Genomic DNA, 19,558 nt, shown 5'->3' with positions numbered 1-19,558 from the left:
GGCCGGGCCTGCGCACGCGCGTAGTGGCGCGAGCACGCGGTGCCTGGTCGCCGTTCGGGCCGGTGGGAATGGGAGCGGCCGCTCTTCTTCCCTCACGGCGGGGCGTGTAGCGGGGCTCGGCCGGCGCCTGGCCGCCATGGGCCGCCGGGCGCGCGACCGCAGGCGGCAGGAGCGGCGGCAGGAGCGGGGCGGCGACGGCGGGGACCAGGCGGTGAGAGCCGGGCCGGGGCGGGGACGGGAGCGGCGGGGAGCGGCGGGGCTGACGGCGGCGGCTTGTTTCAGGGCTGGGCCGGCGGCTACCCCGAGATCGTGAAGGAGAACGAGCTGTTCGAGCGGTACTACCGGGAGCTGGGCATCGTGCCTGCTGGCGAGTGGAGCGACTTTATGGCGGCGCTGAGGGAGCCGCTGCCCGCCACGCTGCGCATTACGGGCTACCGGAGGTAAGGGCCGCGGGGCAGGGCGGGCCGCCGCCTCCCCGGGCAGCGGAGGCAGGGGCCGCGGGGCCGGCGGGCCGCCGCCCGGAGTGGGTGCGTGGCCTCCCGCGGGTGTGCGTGTGCCTCTGCCCCGCAGCCACGCCAGAGAGGTTCTGCACTGCCTGAAGGAGAAGTACTTCGGGGAGCTGCGGGGCCTGGAGGTGGACGGCCAGAAGGTGGAGATGCCGCAGCCGCTGAGCTGGTAAGGGGGGGGGGAACACCCTTCCCCTTCGCCCCTGCCCCATAGCCAGCCTGGCGAATCCGTTTCCTGCTCTGTCGCTTTTCTTTCGCCTCTGCCCCTCTTCCCCCCGCCAGGTACCCAGAGGAGTTAGCCTGGCACACCAACCTCAGCAGGAAGATCCTACGCAAGTCACCGCAACTGGAAAAGTTTCATCAGTTTCTGGTTAGCGAGACGGAATGTGTAAGTTTTCGATAGATCTTGATGGGGTTTTTTATATTTTTTTTTCTTTTATATCCCAACCGGTGTTTTATTCAAATGTGTTGCAAGATGCTGAGGACGTACCTTTTCTCTCAGAAGCCGAGCGGCTCAGAAGAACCTGAATTTTAGGGCGCTGTTGGCAGCAATTTGGCCCACAGCTCTGGCACATAGCTGCAGTTACAAATATTTCTCCTAAACTAATTGCAGTTCTTTTTATTTGGAAATGTGAAAGTGAGCTCCTGTAAAACAGTTAGTTGCTGTTAGAAGATGGATGTTTAAACCTGGTAAAAAGCACACCTGCGTGCATAACAAGACTTACCTTTTGTGACGGATATTTCTCACTTGGTTGAAGCCAGTTTCTCATCTCTTTTGAGCAGAAACTGCATCCGTAGATTTAATAGAATTGGAGCAAATATGCAATTTCCAGAAATTTCAATTGGGCAAAATACTGCGTGGTGGGGTTTTGGGGTTTTTTTTGTTAAATGCTAATAAAATATAATCCTAAGTTTATAACTGTGGTTTCAATTGCTTTATTAATTTAATATAGAGAGATTTAAACAGTTTATTGCAAAAGAAATGCATTCTTTTGTGGAATATAAAGGAGTTTGGTTTTGTTGGTTTTTTCTTCTTTCAAGGGAAATATCAGTCGTCAGGAGGCTGTTAGCATGATCCCACCTCTGCTGCTTAATGTTGACCCTCATCATAAGGTAACTCAGGAACATACAGTGTACTAGAGTTTTTTCCTAGAAGATAGTTTGATTAAACTACAAATTACAACAGTAGTATCAATGCTGATACACATTTCTGGTTTGTGTTGCTGTTTTGTGCTTTCTGCATGTAAACGGCAACAGTCAGCTGGTGTTCAGATCACAAATACCCTGTCAGAGGAACAAATGCTTTTCGAGCTATATGTAATACCCTGTAAAAAACACTTAGGTTTTAAGTAGTTGCATAATCTTACTTTCAAAGTGTAAATGTATTGAGTTGCATCTCATTTATGTGTTTGTGTTTCAACCCCCTTTTAAAGTAAGATGTCTGTTTTTAACTTCCTGCTGCCCATCACACTGTGAACAGATGTAGTTTTCCACATCCAAATGACAAAGTTCTCTACCACGTAGTTTTCACCCCTCTATGCCTTTTGAAGGAGTTGCAAACTTCTGCTCTATAAATGTTAGGCAAAATAATTTGGGTGAGCTGAAACATGCTGTTGGTGGTGGCTGAAGAGTATCGGTTGCTAACTTTTTTAATTGAGGCATCTGAGGAATGCCCGTGATATTTTCTAATGGCAGATTGGAGGAATGGGGCTACCTTGATAGCAGACTTCCTGTTCTAACCTTAGTGATGTTTTCATACTCTATGCTTGTTTGCAGAATTAATCTGTCAGGTGGCCTTACTCTCTTAATCTGTTAAGTTAATGAGCTAGTTAGAAGTGCCTTGCTACGTCAAGCAGGCACGTTGTGCACTTCTTTCTTAAAATTTTCATGCTGTATCTTAAAATTTTAAGTTTTTCAAACTTCTGGCCTACATATTTTACAGACTTGTTTGTACTTACTTGTTTTTGTATGTTAATGTTACTTAGCATCCATAACTTTTCAGTTTGTTCTCTCCTGCTCTCACCTCAACCCAATGTATGACACAAGGTTGATGGCTATTTTACGTGAGGCAAGGTCTTCTCATCTCTCTTAAATGAATAATGAATTCAGTGTTATGTTCAGTCCTAATGTGTCACAGGTGCATTTTGAGGGTTTTTTTGAGTTGGAACAGGTAGTGAGTGTGTTCAGCTTAATATGAAACACAAATTGTGAGAATATTTTTGCACACACCTTACTTATATTGCATATACTAAGCTAGCAGTATACAGTTTTTACGTTGAATGTTTAACTTTGGTCACTGTATTTCAGCGAGCACTTTACAGAAATGCGTGTAAGGTTTCAAAATTTGCTCATAAATCAGACTCAGAATAGGTTCTTTAGCTTCTCTTTTGACAAGACAGCAAATAGCTGCTGTAATGATGCCTTGGCTGTTGCCGTTTAGGACCTTTTATGGTCCTTAGTGCCTTATTTTCTGAGCTGTTTGTTATAACCAGAATTGCAGGTTGCTTTTCATGCTTAACCAGCATGTTCTGTACGTTGTGTCTTACATGCTGATTCCCGTCTCACACAAAGATCAGCTTGATGACGGCCCAGCCTCTCTGTAGTTGTGTTCAGTAAGCAGAAACCAGCAGCATTACTTTAAATGGCAGATACAACACCGTCTTACTGAGTGTGTTTCATGATGCATTAACACTGCTGCATGGCAGCGCTTATCACATGCTCTCAGTAAATGCTCTTTGCGTTTCTCTGGGGTCTATCTTCCGGTTTAGTCTTGTTCATGCCAGGGGCTTGCACGAGGATCTGAGCAGATCTGTCCCCATCTTTTATCTTGTTGCACGATTTTGGCTAACTTTTACTGGAGCTAAAGGTCTAGGAGGTAGTCATATGTTTCTGAAAATCTGTTAACTAGGCAAGAGGAAAGACTATGAGCTTCCTTGCTTAAGAGTGTTAGCTGTCAAATGGTTTGCTGAGAGAGCGTCTCTATGAATGACACGATCACAAGCCAAGTTCGTAATGAACCGGGAGGGAGAAATATGCTAGAAATCAGGTGTTGGTGTGCTGTTCTGTTCTGCTGCCTGAGGGTGGTTCGAATACTTCCCAAGTGCTTCTTCTAGCATATAGAAACAAGCAGTTTATGCTGCCCTGATTTTTTGCGTTAAAATGCAAATGTATGGGGAGGGGCAGCAGCTCATTTTTACAAAATCTATATGTTCAACTGTGTCAGATAGTGTCTGATTAATTTACTGACAGTTAAAGTACTACTTGCTCTTGAATGTAACTTTGCTCTTTGTATGTGTGTGTATATATAAAGTTCCAGTTAACTTCAGTCCGAATTGCTTGTGAACTCATAAAAGGACCATATCCTCATATCTATATGCAGATTTCTCTTTCAAATTTTTTTTTCAGCTGATGTATTTGTTCCCTACAGACTAAAGTCCTTTTTATATTTTAGACCCTCAGAGATAAAGCATACAAAGAATAGAACTGTATTTTATGTTTTTGCAAATTGGTGTTCAGAACATTCATAATTCTGCAAGTGTATGCAAAAGTATTTAATTTAAACTAGAACACATAGTAAATTTCTCAAGTACTTAAAAAATACAAGGTAGGACTGTTTTTTTTTTAACTTTCTGGTGTTTGTAGATTCTAGATATGTGTGCTGCACCGGGATCTAAGACTGCACAACTCATTGAAATGTTGCATGCAGACATGAATGTTCCTTTTCCCGGTAAGTCTGGAAAAACTACCAAAAAATTCTGTGACTTTGAATTTCTGCTTTTTCTTGTAGAAGATTATTTTTAATATCACAGATAAGTAACTGCATTTAACTGCATGTTGAATTCCCAGACTGGTTGAGTGATACGAGATGGGAAGTACCCCACCTTTTCCTTGAAACTTTGTGGGCTTCCTTGGCTTGAAGGAGAGAACTTGTCTTCTTTTTAAGCTTCAGAATCTTTACTTTCAGTTAGATGCTTACAGAAAATACTGCCCACAGAAATTGTGAAGTTGGGGGGAGTGGATTCTTTCTGCGTTCTACTGGAAATCTGCTCATGTACGGGGATTGTCTTTGGTGGCAGTCAAGGTTTTCTCTGTTATAAGGGTTTTACTTTGAGAGTGAAAAGTTGAAGGGCCCTAGGTTGTGTCTTATTGCCGCTGCACGGAAGCTCTAGAACTCTCGAGACTGTATTTGACACATCAGTTAAACCTCAACGTACTTTATGTTATTTTATGTTCAGTAAGGGGTCCTCTATTCATAAGCAGTCTTTTAAGTAAAAATCTCTAGTGAAAGGTTTACACAACTTTGAAGATAAGGCAATAAACTATGTAAAATTACTGTTGAATGGTAAAGCATCTTCCCACTATTTTATCTCTCCAGAGGGTTTTGTAATTGCTAATGATGTCGACAACAAGCGCTGCTATTTGCTGGTTCATCAGGCTAAGAGATTAAACAGTCCGTGCATCATGGTGGTAAATCATGATGCTTCCAGCATTCCTAACCTACAAATAGATGTTGATGGAAGAAAAGAGGTCCTCTTCTATGACAGGATATTGTGTGATGTCCCCTGCAGGTATCTTGCATGTAATCTTCAATACAGAGATTTTACTGCACTAAGCGCTGTGCTAGGATTTTTGTGTTACTGAGTTATGCTCTTTGAGTTGCTCCGTGAGTTATGATTTATAGTAACTTCCAAAACAGGCAAATGCCTTAAAACTGTCTTAGGTAAGGGGATACCAGATGAAGGTGAACTTTTTTCATTCCAAGTGTTACTTAAGTTTGGTCAGCTGAAGGGCTTCAAATTTTGGACTTAGACTCAGAATACTGAAATACAAAGATATGGTAGAAATGAACAGCACAGCATAGGAGAACTAGTTAATGTGGGAGAGGGACAGTTAATTTTTTGCCGCTATAAATGACGTGGACATGGAATGAGCTTTACCCACAAACAATACAAATCCGTTCAACCTCTGTTACAGTGGAGATGGAACCATGAGGAAAAACATTGATGTATGGAAGAAGTGGACAACACAAAACAGTTTGCAGCTCCATGGGTAAAAATGCTTATTACACATCTGCACTTCTTTGATTTCTCTCTCCGCCTTTTCCCATATCTTTAACATCTGCATGCATTCACATGTTAATATATGACAAAGCAGAGACTAAGAAGAGTCACTTTTCTCTCAAATCAAGAGCTTATGTGCTTTTCAGAGAAAGTGTAGTGTTTCAGATATGAGGAGTGGACTGTGTGAATCTAAATTGCTTGTATTCTTATGAATATCTGACATTAATGTTCACTGAATTAATTTAGACAAGGTAGCTAATAAAACAGGGAACAAATGATTTGGTTGGGATTCTTAGCATTTAGGCAGGTAAAACAGTGTTGGAAAATACAGAAACTTGTAAAATTTAATAGTAATGTTTTGAAGTCTTCAGAATATTAGAGATCATACATAAACAGTTTCAGTTACCTGAGACTGACTTATGTTAACTCATGGTGAATGAGTACTTAGCCTAGTGCAGGCACATGGTAAAAAGCAGTAATTTAAACACAGATGAAAAAGCTTTAAATATTTTACTGTGCATTTGTAACAAGCTGGGAATGCTGTCAGTTACTGTGACTCATCTGACCTGTGGTGACTTGTTACTGCTTGGTAACTCATTCATAATTCCAGGTTTTATTTTAGTTTTAAGTATACAGGTAGGGTATAAGCTGGTGATCCAGCTCAGTGATACTTTTCTCAGAAGGCCCATGCTAGCTAAGCTGTGTCATCCATAATCTTTGTAATAGATTGCTCATCATTTTAACTCTAGATTTCTGAGAAGAGTCAGGTTTTGGGGTGTTATTTTTCTAGTGTTGAGTACTTCATAATAAACTTGATGAGGCACTAGAAAGAACAAAATACAGAATGTTATGTTGAAAGTTATCATGAAAGTTTGACCTGATTGCTGTTTTAATAGGTGTAATTGTGAGTGTGTCTGCAGTATAGACTCCACTAAGCTGACTTAGTTTAAAACTGACTAATTTGTGTACTGCTGACAGCTGTGGAACTTGGTAAGGGCTGGCTTAGTCCATGGAGAGTAATGTGTCTGCAATATAGCTTCACCTGTAAGAAATCTGATGGCAAATCTTTCTGGTTCCTGAATGATACCTGGCTAGACCAAGAGTGTTCTGTTAGATTGCAGTTAAGAATTGCAACCCGTGGTGTTGAACAGCTGGCAGAAGGCGGGAGAATGGTATATTCTACATGTTCGTTGAATCCTATCGAAAATGAAGCTGTGATCGCATCTCTGCTGGAAAAGAGTCAAGGTGAGAATGCAAGCTTGGGCAGAGTGGGGAAATCTTTTGGGTTTTTTCTCAGCCTAGAAAAGGATGTGTGTATGATAGTACTAGTAATAAGCTTAGCATAGGTAACATGCTCCTAGTATGCAAAACTGCAGCAATTTTTTGGTACCAGTAGGATTTCATTGGTGTTGATATGAGCGGTCGTCTTAAATGGGCCTACATGGGGTGTAAATAAATATAAAACCTGAAGAAGTTGTGTTAATGATGCACAAAAGACTTCTGCAGATCAGTGGAATTCAGTCTGTGTTATCTGGCTTCTGCTAACCAATTCCACTGGTTGGAGTCCATGTTGGACATTCGTATTTCCTTTGGAAAATGTGGTGTGGGACATTACTGCTGTATGCTGTAGGAGTAAAAAGCCCAGAATGTACTTAAGCAGTTAGAGGAATGTTGTTGTGCAACCAGTAGGTGAGAGTCACTGATACCTTTAGCATCTTTTGACCCACATTTTGACATGCTTGGAATTTTAATGTCTTTAAGCTCATGGGGTGTTTTTTACACCTTTGACTAGCATATGAAGGCTTGCTCAAGTTGCTGTTAAGTGATGAGCTGGGAAGCTGCACTGCATCAGTTTGTGATAGTAGGGCTTAGTAGCCCAAATCTCTGGCCTTGAGCTGATGGACACTGTTTTTTCTGAGTCAGTAACCTGAAGTTTGGAGATATCTGATTGGATTTTGCATGAAAAGTTCCAGAGGCTTTAAGTTGAGCCTTGTACAGAGCAGAAGCAGCTGTATGGCTCCTGGAGCTGAGCTGGTTCTGGAAGTAGAATAGCCCATTTTGTGTAATGTTTTCTTTGTGCCAGTCACTATTCTGGCCCCAAATTACACATGAAATTTCATTGTCTCAGAAACACCAGTTTAGCTAAAATGCCTGCAGATAATTAGGAATTGACTATTTAATTTCCACTCAAAGGACATTTTTATCTGGAGGTAGTTTCTTTGGCAGACTGAGTGAAAGAACAACGTAGGTCAGTTTCCAGTAAATTATAGCATGCTTGGCTTATTGAAGGCTGTTAAGTTTAAGGATGACAACATTGGAAAGTAGTATGGACTAGTTTGGATAGGAGCATAAAGCAGTATGGATGTTAGTGGAGGCCAACAATTGCAGCATCTGGGGCAAATTCAGTACTTGGAAGTCAGGATCTTGACTGGCTGTGGCATTCGATCTTGTCTCTGCGCAGTGGGGGTATTCTGGGGCTGACTTGGAGGCTATGACGAGTCCCAGTGAGCAGGCATTATCCTGGGGGCTTGAACACAGGTGTAGCTACAGAAGGGTGAGGTAGTGCAGCGGTCTGCAAGGGGCTCTGTACCTCGAGGATTTGCTCAGGTCAGTCCAGAAGGTTCATTGGTTCTTCAGCGTTAACTTAGATCCTCGCACTGTGCTACACTGCTACTTGTGGAGCAGATCAGAGATTGCGTTGCCTTAGGGCTGAAGGAGTAAGGAAAAGGCACTTTTGTACCATGTTTACTGGGAGTTGTGTAGTACTTCTGACAGACTGTTCAGTGCCTGATCGGTCTGGTGTAGTCTTGAGGCATCAGTTGAAGTCATGCTGTGGGTAGGCAGGAATATTCAAAGGATGGATGCAAACATCAAGTTTAATCAGATTTGAAATGTCATTTTGGAATTTGTCTAAGAATTCATGTATCACTTCTTCATTTATTTTAAAGATTTGCTTAAACTGTCACTGTGAGAGTAAATGCTTAGTCATGTAGAACAGGTTGACAAATTGTGTACAACATGAGGAAAAGCCTACCTAACTGTTAAATAACAAAGTATTCAGAATCACAAAAAAGGAAATTTTAAGGATGTTCTTCCCTAGGGAGATAACCTATTTAAACAGTAAGTTTTTATATCATTCTTTCTGGACTTGGGGCAGCTTAAAGTTTTTACTCAGTAGATTAAATTATAATCTGTTGATGTTTCTTGTCGTAATCTGACATATTTAAGGCACATAGCCTTTTGTCCTGTTAGGTTGATAGTACTTCCCTTACTGTTAAACAGTTTGGAATTTTCCGTTTAAAAAATAATAAATTCTTTTTCCTCTCTCACTGCAATATATTAAGATTGTCAGTCCATAAAATGAGAATATATCAAGCATTTTAAAAGGCTTAGTCATCCCAAAAGAGTACTTCTCTGAAAAATACTTAATCGGTGTAGTAAATCCGAATACTAAGTAAGTGAGAATAAAAACTTCTATGACTGCATTGCATGGAATGCTGATGTTTAATGATACAGGTTGTAGAGTATTACTCTATGCAGCTGCTACGAAAGGTATCTAACCATTATATTTCACTTAATTTATAGGCTGCAAACTTTTGTAGTTATTATGAACAGTTCTTACTGTCTTGTTAATTTACAGGGTAGCAATTGTGTAACATTTTGTTCTTTGAAAGTTTTAAAAAGCAATGGTCTTAAAATGATCTTGAAGGAAAACTATTTTTATAAAAGTTAATTAGGAACACAACTCTCAAATTCTGTTATCAAGAATGTTTATGTTCTTGGGATTTCAGGTGCCTTAGAACTTGCTGATGTCTCTTCTGAGTTACCAGGTTTGAAGAGGATGCCAGGAATTACAAAATGGAAGGTACTTAACCTGATATTTCTGTGAAGTTTTTGGTCTGTGGTAGAGTGTTAAGTTAGGAAAATTTTTGAAGTGTAACATTTCAGGTTGTGCTGAAGTAATGGTAGTGAATTTCTCCTTAGAGTTTTAGACAATATAGCATTGCAGGGGAGAGGGCTAAAAATCTTTCTGGTGGTAAGTTCTTGTCTCCTCATCTGCTCTCCTCTTTTTCCTCTAGCTTTCTTTGCCTGTCTCCTATACTTTCTTAATATAATTCCCTTTTCTATTGTGTGCATGTGGCCTGTAGATGGCAACATGGTTTCAGCCACCCTTTAAGTTACCCCTCCTCCTCTGCTTTACAGTTTGAGCATTAGATTCTACAGTTCTTTAGCTGGTCTCTTCAAATCATTTGGAAGTAAAAGCTGTTAAATCCTTTCTGGAAGTAAGCTATAAAACCTGCAGTGATGTAAGTAATCCTAGAATGTGAATAGAATCTGTATTTTGCTCCAGGGCTGATGTGATTTCAATTCTGGAAACGGGGGACGGGGGGAACAAAAAACCCTAAAGGTTTTTCAACTTCCTGTTAAGAGTACAATCAAGAAGAGCAGAAGGCCATCCTGGTAGCAGGGAAAGAAGCTCCGATTAAATTTTAATTACAAGCATGTGCTTTTGCAATGCCATTGGTTGTTCTGTCTCCTCTCACCATTTCACTAGTCTCTTGCAATGGCAGTCTGCAGGTTTATGCCTCTGCGTAGGCTAATGAACAAGATGCATGGTAAAGATCTGCTTATGTTCTGCTGTTGGAAATCCAGCTTAGAAACTAGCTGATTTATTTCTTCTTACAGTTCCAAAAGTTTAAATTATATGCTTGTACCTGAAGGATAAATGTAAAATGCATAACTGTGGCTTTATGATTGTAATTTTACCTTTTTTGGTACTGTATAAAGCTACAAAATATAAAGATCATTAAGAGTACATTGTATTCCCTGTAACATTTATTTCTGCCTTTGCAGCTGAAATATAAATCTCCCTAATGGGTATTTTAAAACGTAGGCTTATAAAATCTGTTGAAAGTTTGCAAGACTTTCTTCAGCCCTTATTTGCTGCTACTGTATTTTTTCAAGCCTCATTGGCTAGCTCATAACTGGATGTATTTGCTTGCTTTGGTGCTGTTTTTACTTGGTGTAGTCTTTTGTTTCCTGGTGAAAGGTCAGTTAAGTGGGAACTCTGCACCAGTGATTACATTGAATATTCCTGAGCATCAGTTGACTATAAATCTCTGGAAGCAGCAAAATAAAAGTAAGGTTTCGTTCAAGGGACACTTCGGTGCTTGGAAATAGCGTTCAGTACTCTCTCCTTAAGCCACTTAGCCAACTCCAATGAATTATTTCAGAGTCTTTAAGGAAGAGACCTTTTTAACTCCAGACGTCTAGTCTTCATCCTACCCTACCAAGACGCTAGTGAAATGTGCAATAGAGAAGAGTTCGGCATGTCGTTTGATGCTTTGTTATTCTACCAGTCACGTTGTGTGGTTAGGCTGGTAAACCAAAACTGAACAGAGCAGGGCTATTAGGCAGTTGTTCTAGTACATCCAAAATAGTTCTAGACTTGTTTGCACTTCCAGTTATTTATCTGTCCCATTGTTTGTTTCTCTCAAGCTGAACTCATGACTTCCAAAGAAGAGCAGTTCAGAATCAGTGTATCTTGTCTCCATCTGGCAATGTGACATGTAGTATCTTTGGTCCTGAAATGCTAATTCTGGAAGTACAGTCATTTCTATTTCAGGAACATGCAAAGGCACAATATTTTAGGTGTGATCAGATCAGTGGCTGAGAAATGCCAGGCTTCATGATGCTGAAATCTGTGTTCTAACGTTCTTAGTGAAATTGTAATGTAGATAAATGTTACATTTCAGTTTCCAGTGGAACACTGAATTAAACCTTCAAGTCAATCACAGCGAGGTGTATGAAAGCACTTCATTGTATTTGCCAGTCCTGAAGTCACCATCGCTGTGACTTCTCTATTTTTGTTGCCTTAACAACAGAAATGGGCCTTCGTTTCAGTCATTAATTTTATGCATTTGCCCCGTGCATCCCCAGATGTGACCTTTCTTACAGCCCTAGCGTCCAGTACAGAACCAGGCATCTAGGGCTCTGAAGTCAAGTTTTCCTTGGGGTTTTTTCTTTTCACGTTGGTATCTTCCTTAAAGAGCATTCAAAATGCCTCGCTACAGGAGTTGTGGCTCTAACCTTCTGCTTGTCTCTTAAGAGTCCATCAAAAGCTTTGACCCTTAGACAGAATGAGGTCATGTTATGTCCACACAATATCTTAAAGTGGATTTATAGGTGTGTTCTGAGTCCTGGATAAAGACACAGACACAAGAAAATTCACGGGGATGTGGTTCTTCAGTAACTTTCCTTGAAAACATCTCTTTCTGTGACCTATGTATGCCTGTGTCATGGGGCTCTCTGCTTGCCAAGCTGTTGTGTTGCGCTCTTGCATCCTTATTATATAATGAAATTGGGATTCCTCGTTTCTATTCTCTATTAGACTGCAGTAGCCCTTTTCCTTTGTATACTGCTTGGAAGCTGCCTGTGGCAGAATGTTTCACAGCCAGTCTCATGGAGAAAAAGAAGTAGCGTGTCCTAAATCTGATGGCTTACTAATTTGATATATTCCACCACTGCCCTTCCTTTGGATTTTGGTGTTCTGTATGTTCTAACAGGTTACCAGAGATCACTGCAGTTGATTCTGCACCAGTCTTTACTTGACTGCACACTTTTTGAAGCATACAAAGTGAAGCAAAGAGGTACAGCTGTCAAGAATCTCCTGCTCTTAAGTGCAGACATACAATGCATAAAGGAACAAGGCACTTTAAAGAACTTAATTTACTATACCAGAAAATAACGTCTGGTTTTGGCATCTGAACCTTGGTTTGAAAGTATTTTAATTAAAGCTTGTGAAATGGTGACTTATATTCTTCACAGTAGTTATATTTACTCCTTTAAAGGTAATGCTGAAAGATGGACAGTGGTTTGAAGAGTGGAAAGATGTGCCTTCAAATAGACAAACACAAATACGTCCCACTATGTTTCCAGTAAAAGATGAAGAGAAGCTAAAGGCAATGAATCTAGAGCGTTGGTAAGTTTTCCCAGAGTAGATTTTATGAGGTTTTGATGGTTACATTGTATGGTGGTGGGCAAAGTACAATTAGGTCGGATTAGGAATGTGTTGGAGTATAGACCTGTGCTTGTATAGGTCTGAGTGTATTTCCATTGCTTCATTTGTAATGGCAGTACACAATATTTAAATGCCAGTAAACTGAGAGAAATTATGGAAAGTTGCATACAAGGAATTAAGTATTCACACAAACCGGTCAGATTCTTGGCATGCAGTAGAGATACGTAGCCAAAATTACTGGAAAAGTATGTAAAACTTTAACATTTTAACAGTGTGACTTATGTGCTAAGAAAGACTTTCCGTAACTATTCTAAAAATAGTGTTTAGAAATGAGTCATTAAAGCTCAGATGTGAATGGTAAAATGAATGCGTTGCACGGATGCAAGTTATTTTGCTAGAATGCTCTATTTTAGGTTCTGTTTCTAGCTTGATAAATTAAATCTGCACAATCCTACTAGGAATACTTAGTTTACCATGAAAGTAAATATAAATGTGACACTTCTAGCGCTTTTGTGAGAGCATGAATGCTGCTGATGAATACACTGCAACATTTTTTTTTCTTTCCCCGACTCCAGTCTTAGGATATTGCCACATCACCAGAACACAGGAGGTTTCTTCGTGGCTGTGTTAATAAAAAAATCTCCAATGCCATGGAATAAACGCCAGCCAAAGGTAACTTCTTTTGAAAGAGCTACAATGTTAACTTTTAATAACATTCTAGATATTTTTGAAAGCTTACATAATAGAAAACATATTATAACTGTTTTGTATCTGCCCTTCAGTTATAGTTCAGTGTGTCAATTAAAAATAAATTCCTAAATCTCTTAAGAACTTAAAAAAAAAATAATCTCCTTTTAAAATAGGAAAAAAAAGGAGGGGGTATTTTGAAATCAAGTTTTGAAAAAAAACTTGAACCTGAAATTAAGGCTTTGAAAGAATTACAGAAGCGGATTAGACTGGGTAGCTAAAGCTGCCACTTCCATCAGCTGTGTGTGGTCCCTCTGCTGAATGCTTTTTTCTGCTGTGTTGTAAGCTAATTCTGATTTCATTTTATCTTAGTCTGTGCCTGGTTGCTCAGGAGTGATTCACTAGCAGATTAGTCTAGCAGATCAGCGCCGGGGGGAATGGATGTAAAACTGTTAAGAGCAGCAGCAGCTTCAGCCATCTGACTTTAATCCATTTGTTGTCAATTGTCTTTAAAATCCTGTCAACAGGATTTTAAGTTAACATGATTTATTTGATCTCTTAGATTGTTCACGTCTTTGAGAGAAACTTCTTGTGCGAATCCCTTTTAGCTGTTTCTATTTATTTGATTTGCTTTATTAGAACACCTTATGAGTAGAATGCATGTGGCAGTAAGGAAAAAGCATTTATTCAGAAGCAAGCGTCATCCAGATAGTTGATGTTGTTCTAAGTTTAAAGTTGTAGCACTCTTACAGAGTGCAACAGCAGGATGTGTGTGGCATTTTGAGCGCTAGGAAGAAAGCAGCAGATCCTGGCTTAAAACAGCCTTCTCTGTGAGTGCTTGAACATGATTTTGTAAATGGTACAAAAATAGCTTTCTTGGACAGTTGGTAAGAAATTGTCCAGATCAGTACTAGAGGTAAATGCAACTTATAATGGTATCTTGACTTAGTAATCAGATTAACTGCCTAAATGGATCTGTTTAAGCGCTTACCTACAAATTGATAATAATTAAGCACATGCAAAGAGAGAACATAGGTACCTTTCGTTACAAGTTAAATACTACTTTTGCTTTGTTGAAAATTCTATAATTTGAAATAGGTTCATCGGAAATTACCACAAAGAACGGGAGATACTGAAGTGACAGCAGCTAATTCAGATAATGGTTCTGAATGTATTACTGAAGAACCAACACTTGCTGAAAATGAAGAGTCTAAGACAATGCAAGAATTGCAGAATTCAGACACGGAGCAAAGCAAAAAGGAAGGAGTATGTGGGTAAGAGACCATGTCTAAGTATTTGTCCTGTGACGGCTTTGTAATTGCGGAGTATTCTATAGTTCTTTGTTATTGGACTTATTTAGAAGTCGATCAAGAAGAATTAATGAATCTGCTCAGTTGTCCTATGTTTCCACATTTTATGTCTCATATTTCAGCAAGTTAGGAAAATAACCACTTTTCTTATTAGCATTTGCAAAGTCTGTTAGTCATTTCTTCTCTGTCAAGGAAAAAAACTACTTTCAGAAGTTAACCTTAGGAAGAGCTTTACTGCGTTCACAATTTCTCCCTCAGAAATCTCTTGTTTATTTGTTTTCGTGGTTTCTGTTTTCAAGCACTGCTTTCACTTCCTCATTTTAAGAAGTTAAATGGTGGGTAGTGTTGTCTCAGTGAAGCACAGAAAAACGTCAGTATTCTGTTTGGCATGCTATCGTTACCATAAGCCAAGTGTTGATGAAACAAACTGAATATACTGTTTGTAAACCAAGAACTTTTACTAAAAATGACAATACAGTGGTATTTTCTTTATAGACCACCACCGTCTAAAAAAATGAAGTTGTTTGGCTTCAAAGAAGACCCTTTTGTGTTTCTCCCTGAAGATGATCCATTGTTCCTTCCTATCCAGTAAGAAAAAAAAATGTTTCTGTTTGGCAGTAAGATTCCTATTAGTTTAGGAATATTAGTAGTTCAGTTCATCACAAAAGATGGGTCTAGTTGGTCATACATAAAACTTTTTCCCTAACTTTACACAAGGTGCCCCTCTCCTCAACATTTAAACTCTTAAATGAAAATAGCCAACTCTAGTTTGCAGTGGAAATTCTGAGTGTATCTTAGTGTCTATGACAGCTTGTTTTTTCTGATGTCATGCATCTTAGGAAGTCTAATCTTTGTGTTCTGGAGCCAAAGTGTTAAGTGTTTGCAGAGATAGCTCAAGGAAATGGACTAACCCATGCATTTTGAGATTGTAATTTCATTGTTCAATTAATCAAAACAAGTATTATGGCCACAGGAAGTTTTATGCATTGGACCCATCCTTTCCCAAGATGAATTTACTAACTCGAACTCAAGAAGGAAAGAAGAGACAGCTGTACATGGTTTCTAAGGAGCTAAGAAATGTGCTTCTGAACAACAGTGAGAAGATGAAGGTATGGTTCATCTCTTCACGATGCAGATCATAAGCATCAGTGGATGTCTCCTTGAACTTTTTTGCTGAGCTTATTGTTTATATAGAGGATTAGTCCTCTGATAGGCCTTTTTTTTGCAGTCTGAATGAGTGTTTTCCTCTATCCCCTCTCTGTTAAAGAGATGAAGAGTTGTCTCTGAGAGGTAAATAACAGTCTCCAAGATTAAAATTGGTATGTTTTTTGGCAGATGGAAGGGAACTTAAAAGTAGAGGAATGGAAAGGGTAATATATAGCTGCTGTGTGTGTACCAGCATTTTTACGCGGTCTTTGGGTACCTTGACAAGTTTACATTGACACTGTTGTATTTATGAGCCCCTTAATTGTACAAGTATTTAGATCTTTGAATGCCTACCAAAAATAACGGACAGCTTCAGCTGAATTATTAGCAGGCTGTGTTACATGGGGTCATTGTTTCAAAGTAATTTCAACAACTGAATATTTTGAAGAGTTGTTAAGCTGAATGATAATGGGATAAGAAGTAGTTTTTGTGAATTAGAGGGAAAGATGGTTTATTTTGTTTGTTTGTTTGTAATATGACTCCCCATGGAAAATGCCTTGCAAATGCTAAAGATTTATCTTAAAAGCCATTGAATAATTTAAGTTGGAATGAGGTCATCTAGTCCAGCTTCCTTCCTAACTTCAAAGCTATATCAGATACACTTCAGGGACTCATCCAGTCAAATCCTGAAAATTTCCAGCGATATTCATTGCGTCTTTGCAACGGATCTTTGCGATGGATAAATAATTATCCTTTTATCCCACAAGCATGAAATGGCTACATAATTGGCAAAATTTTAAGAAACTGGTGCATTACATTAGGTAGTGAGACTTTGGGTACCACAAAGGATATAGTGTCCTAATATTAAGCACTTGTGCATTTTTAAAATCCCGTCCTTGATTGATTTTCCCAGAATCACCCAGAAAATTCTTACTCAAACTAGAATTAAAATTAGACTTTAATAGTTCATTGCCCTCATTTTAAGACTGCCACTTCCTACCAGTGTTCAGTTTTCAATATGGAAAGGAGTAAAAAGTGTTTATGTTGAGAGAGCACTACGTTTTGATAGTGGGAATTCCTTTTTCCCTTGAATGAATTTTCACATGAATTTAATTCAGTGTCCAGTGCAAACGAACGAATGTTGTGGCAGAACTATCCTTTCTTCCCCCTTTTAGTCAAGCAGTTGAGGAAAAACAAAGTTCACAGTCGTAATTTAGAATTTATACTCCTTAATGCTGGTTACTGGCTTTGCTGTTTGCAGGTTATTAACACAGGGATAAAAGTCTGGTCTCGCAACAGTGATGGTGAACAGTTTGGATGCGCTTTCAGATTAGCACAAGAGGTAATTACATAGCATTGTATTTTCAAAGGTGATACTTTGGTTTCCTCTAGCACAGCTGGCATTAACTTTGTCAGATGATGACAATTTGCATTTTCAGTATGGTTTAAAATGTGAAAATTGTTTTCCGTTATTAGCTAAAGGACATACTGGTTTTAACATTTTTCCTTCAGAAAGTAGCAATTACATTTTTAAATAACTATATTTATTTATTAAACAGGGAATTTATACTCTGTATCCATTCATTCATGCAAGGATTATAAATGTCTGCATAGAAGATGTTAAAATTCTGCTAACCCAGGAAAATCCATTCTTAAGTAAATTTAGCAGTGAAACGCAGAAGAAAGTCAAAGACATGGGTAAGCCTTCTAATTTGTGCTATGATAAAATTATTATTATACAGTACATGGAAGACTGAAAATCCTGTCACATAAACTTTGTTTGCTAAAAATTTTGACTAAATTTATCTTAAGTATACTTGTTAAGTAGGTGAGTAAGCATTACTGAAACCCAGTGTGCTACTAGAAACTGTAGTCCTTTCTGATGACATTTAAGGTTTATGAACTCCAGAGAATGGAAGAGTTGCCAGGCTTGTGACTTCTGTGAAGCAGCGCTGTGAGGAAGCATTTAAAATATCTCATGAACAAAGATTTTATATACGCTACAGATCTTTATGGGGAACAATGTCTACTCATATTAAATTTTTATTTATGCTGGATGCTTGACGAAATGAAGATTGGTTTTCAGTGTTTTGTTTATGTTGGTTTTTTTCCAAGTCATCGCTGGTCCTTGTACTTCAGTGTTTGATGAGACAAAATGGGAAGAACAATTTTTCTGAAGTTTGGGCTGGCATGCTCTTATGTATTTTAATTTGTTTGTTTGGGGTTTGGGAGGGAGCAGGATTGGCAGTTGTTTTTGTAACTGTATAGATACTTTGGTCCGGGGAAAAAAAAAGGAATAAAAACTGGTATTGCCTGTAGTTTACTGTACTGATGTAGGTAACTGCTAACCAGCTCGTGCTGTGTGGCTATCTAAAAACTTGTTTTCTTGACCATTTTCAAATTATAGTCATTTTAACATTGTATGAAGTAACACATCTGTTTTGTTTTTGTTTCCCCCACCCCCCTTCCCTGTAGCAATGGGAAGTATCGTTCTGAAGTATGACCCAGACCCTGAGTAAGTAGATGGGTTGCTTTTCATTTATGCAGTTTTAAAACTTGGACAAGAATTGATTTTCACTCAGAAAAAACATAAGTGGAGGCATAGAGATGCAGTGAGGTCAACAGTATAGCCAGACAGGATACAAAGACTGTAACAGGGAAAGAAGCTTTCTTGCCTGTGTATTCTTAAAACAACTGTAGGATTTAGCCTTATAAGGAGAACTAGTCGTTTTGCCAGAGCTCCACAGTATCACTGCATGTGATTTGTTTATTTGTTTGTTTCCCTGTGAAGTCCAGCATTTGGAATAGAAAAAGTTAAAGATTTTCATTGTTCATTTTTGCTGACAAAGTAGTATTAGAAGCTCTTGAGAACTTTTTGAATATAACCTTTTATCGTGCTGTTGCTTATATTAATTGTGAAACCAGAGTCAGAAAATTAGTGTACCTCTTGCAGAAATCTAATAGCATTGAGCTTTATTTTATTTGCTTGCTTGCTTGTATAGACAAGCAGGTACGTGTTTAGATATTGAAGTTAAGACCAATGTACTTGTCTTCTACGAATAGTTATAAAATGCATTCACTATTAAAGATTGTGCACTCATTTATCAGGGTATGGCTATAAAATTAAGTGTTGAAGATTAACTTTCTCATAGTTGACCGAACATAACTGCTTGTTTGTAGAAAGCCTGATGATCTTCAGTGTCCTATAGTGCTGTGTGGTTGGCAAGGAAAGACATCACTCCGTGCCTTTGTGCCCAAGAATGAGAGACTTCATTACCTGAGGATGATGGGAGTTGAAGTGTTTAAAGCAAAGAGGAAAGAGGAGGAATCGGAAAGTAAAATGGAGGAAGAAATTCAACATAGGCTGACACAAACAGAGGAAGGAATGGATGTGAAAGATAAAGAACATGATTTAGTCATGAAAATGGAAGCAGAAATAGGTGAAGAATCTACCCACAGTCCTGTGGAAAGCAGTACTATGGAAGTAGAAAATAAAATTGAGGATTTAGATCAATCTAGTAAAAATGCCAACAGTCATGTAAGCGAGGAAAGCAAAGACATGGATACGAGTAATGTGAAAGATTAGGTTTCTTTCTCTATTACTTGGCAGCTTCCATGAGTCTCACATCCAGACTTTTGCTTTTAGCATGGAAGTGTATTTTAAAATTTTGGTTGGAATAGGATGTTCCTCTTTTAAAGTTTCACCTATTTTATTTTTTAAATGAAAACGATAAAGAGATTTCTCTTCAAGTGTGTCTTCTTTTTACCATTTTAAGCTCCGTATTACTGGTGGGTTTCTGTGTCTGTTGCTGGCAATGGACCATGCAC

The 19,558-nt window shown here is 39.0% G+C and overlaps 1 protein-coding gene across 1 annotated transcript; it reads left to right on the top strand.

Moving 5' to 3' along the window:
• Positions 1 to 43: 43 nt before the first annotated feature.
• NSUN2 (NOP2/Sun RNA methyltransferase 2) lies at positions 44 to 19,480 on the top strand. The gene is made up of 19 exons (XM_069808821.1): positions 44 to 211; positions 283 to 440; positions 571 to 675; positions 789 to 894; positions 1,548 to 1,619; positions 4,149 to 4,233; positions 4,882 to 5,074; positions 5,481 to 5,555; positions 6,681 to 6,811; positions 9,358 to 9,431; positions 12,418 to 12,548; positions 13,163 to 13,259; positions 14,373 to 14,548; positions 15,080 to 15,172; positions 15,558 to 15,693; positions 16,992 to 17,072; positions 17,290 to 17,428; positions 18,206 to 18,245; positions 18,911 to 19,480. The coding sequence occupies exons 1-19, from the start codon at positions 137 to 139 to the stop codon at positions 19,314 to 19,316; spliced, it is 2,373 nt and encodes a 790-aa protein (XP_069664922.1). The 5' UTR covers positions 44 to 136; the 3' UTR covers positions 19,317 to 19,480.
• The last annotated feature ends 78 nt before the right edge of the window (positions 19,481 to 19,558 follow it).

Source organism: Haliaeetus albicilla, chromosome 21 (assembly GCF_947461875.1).
Source record: "Haliaeetus albicilla chromosome 21, bHalAlb1.1, whole genome shotgun sequence".
Classification (NCBI taxonomy): domain Eukaryota; kingdom Metazoa; phylum Chordata; class Aves; order Accipitriformes; family Accipitridae; genus Haliaeetus; species Haliaeetus albicilla.
This window is presented reverse-complemented; position numbering and strand designations above follow the sequence as displayed.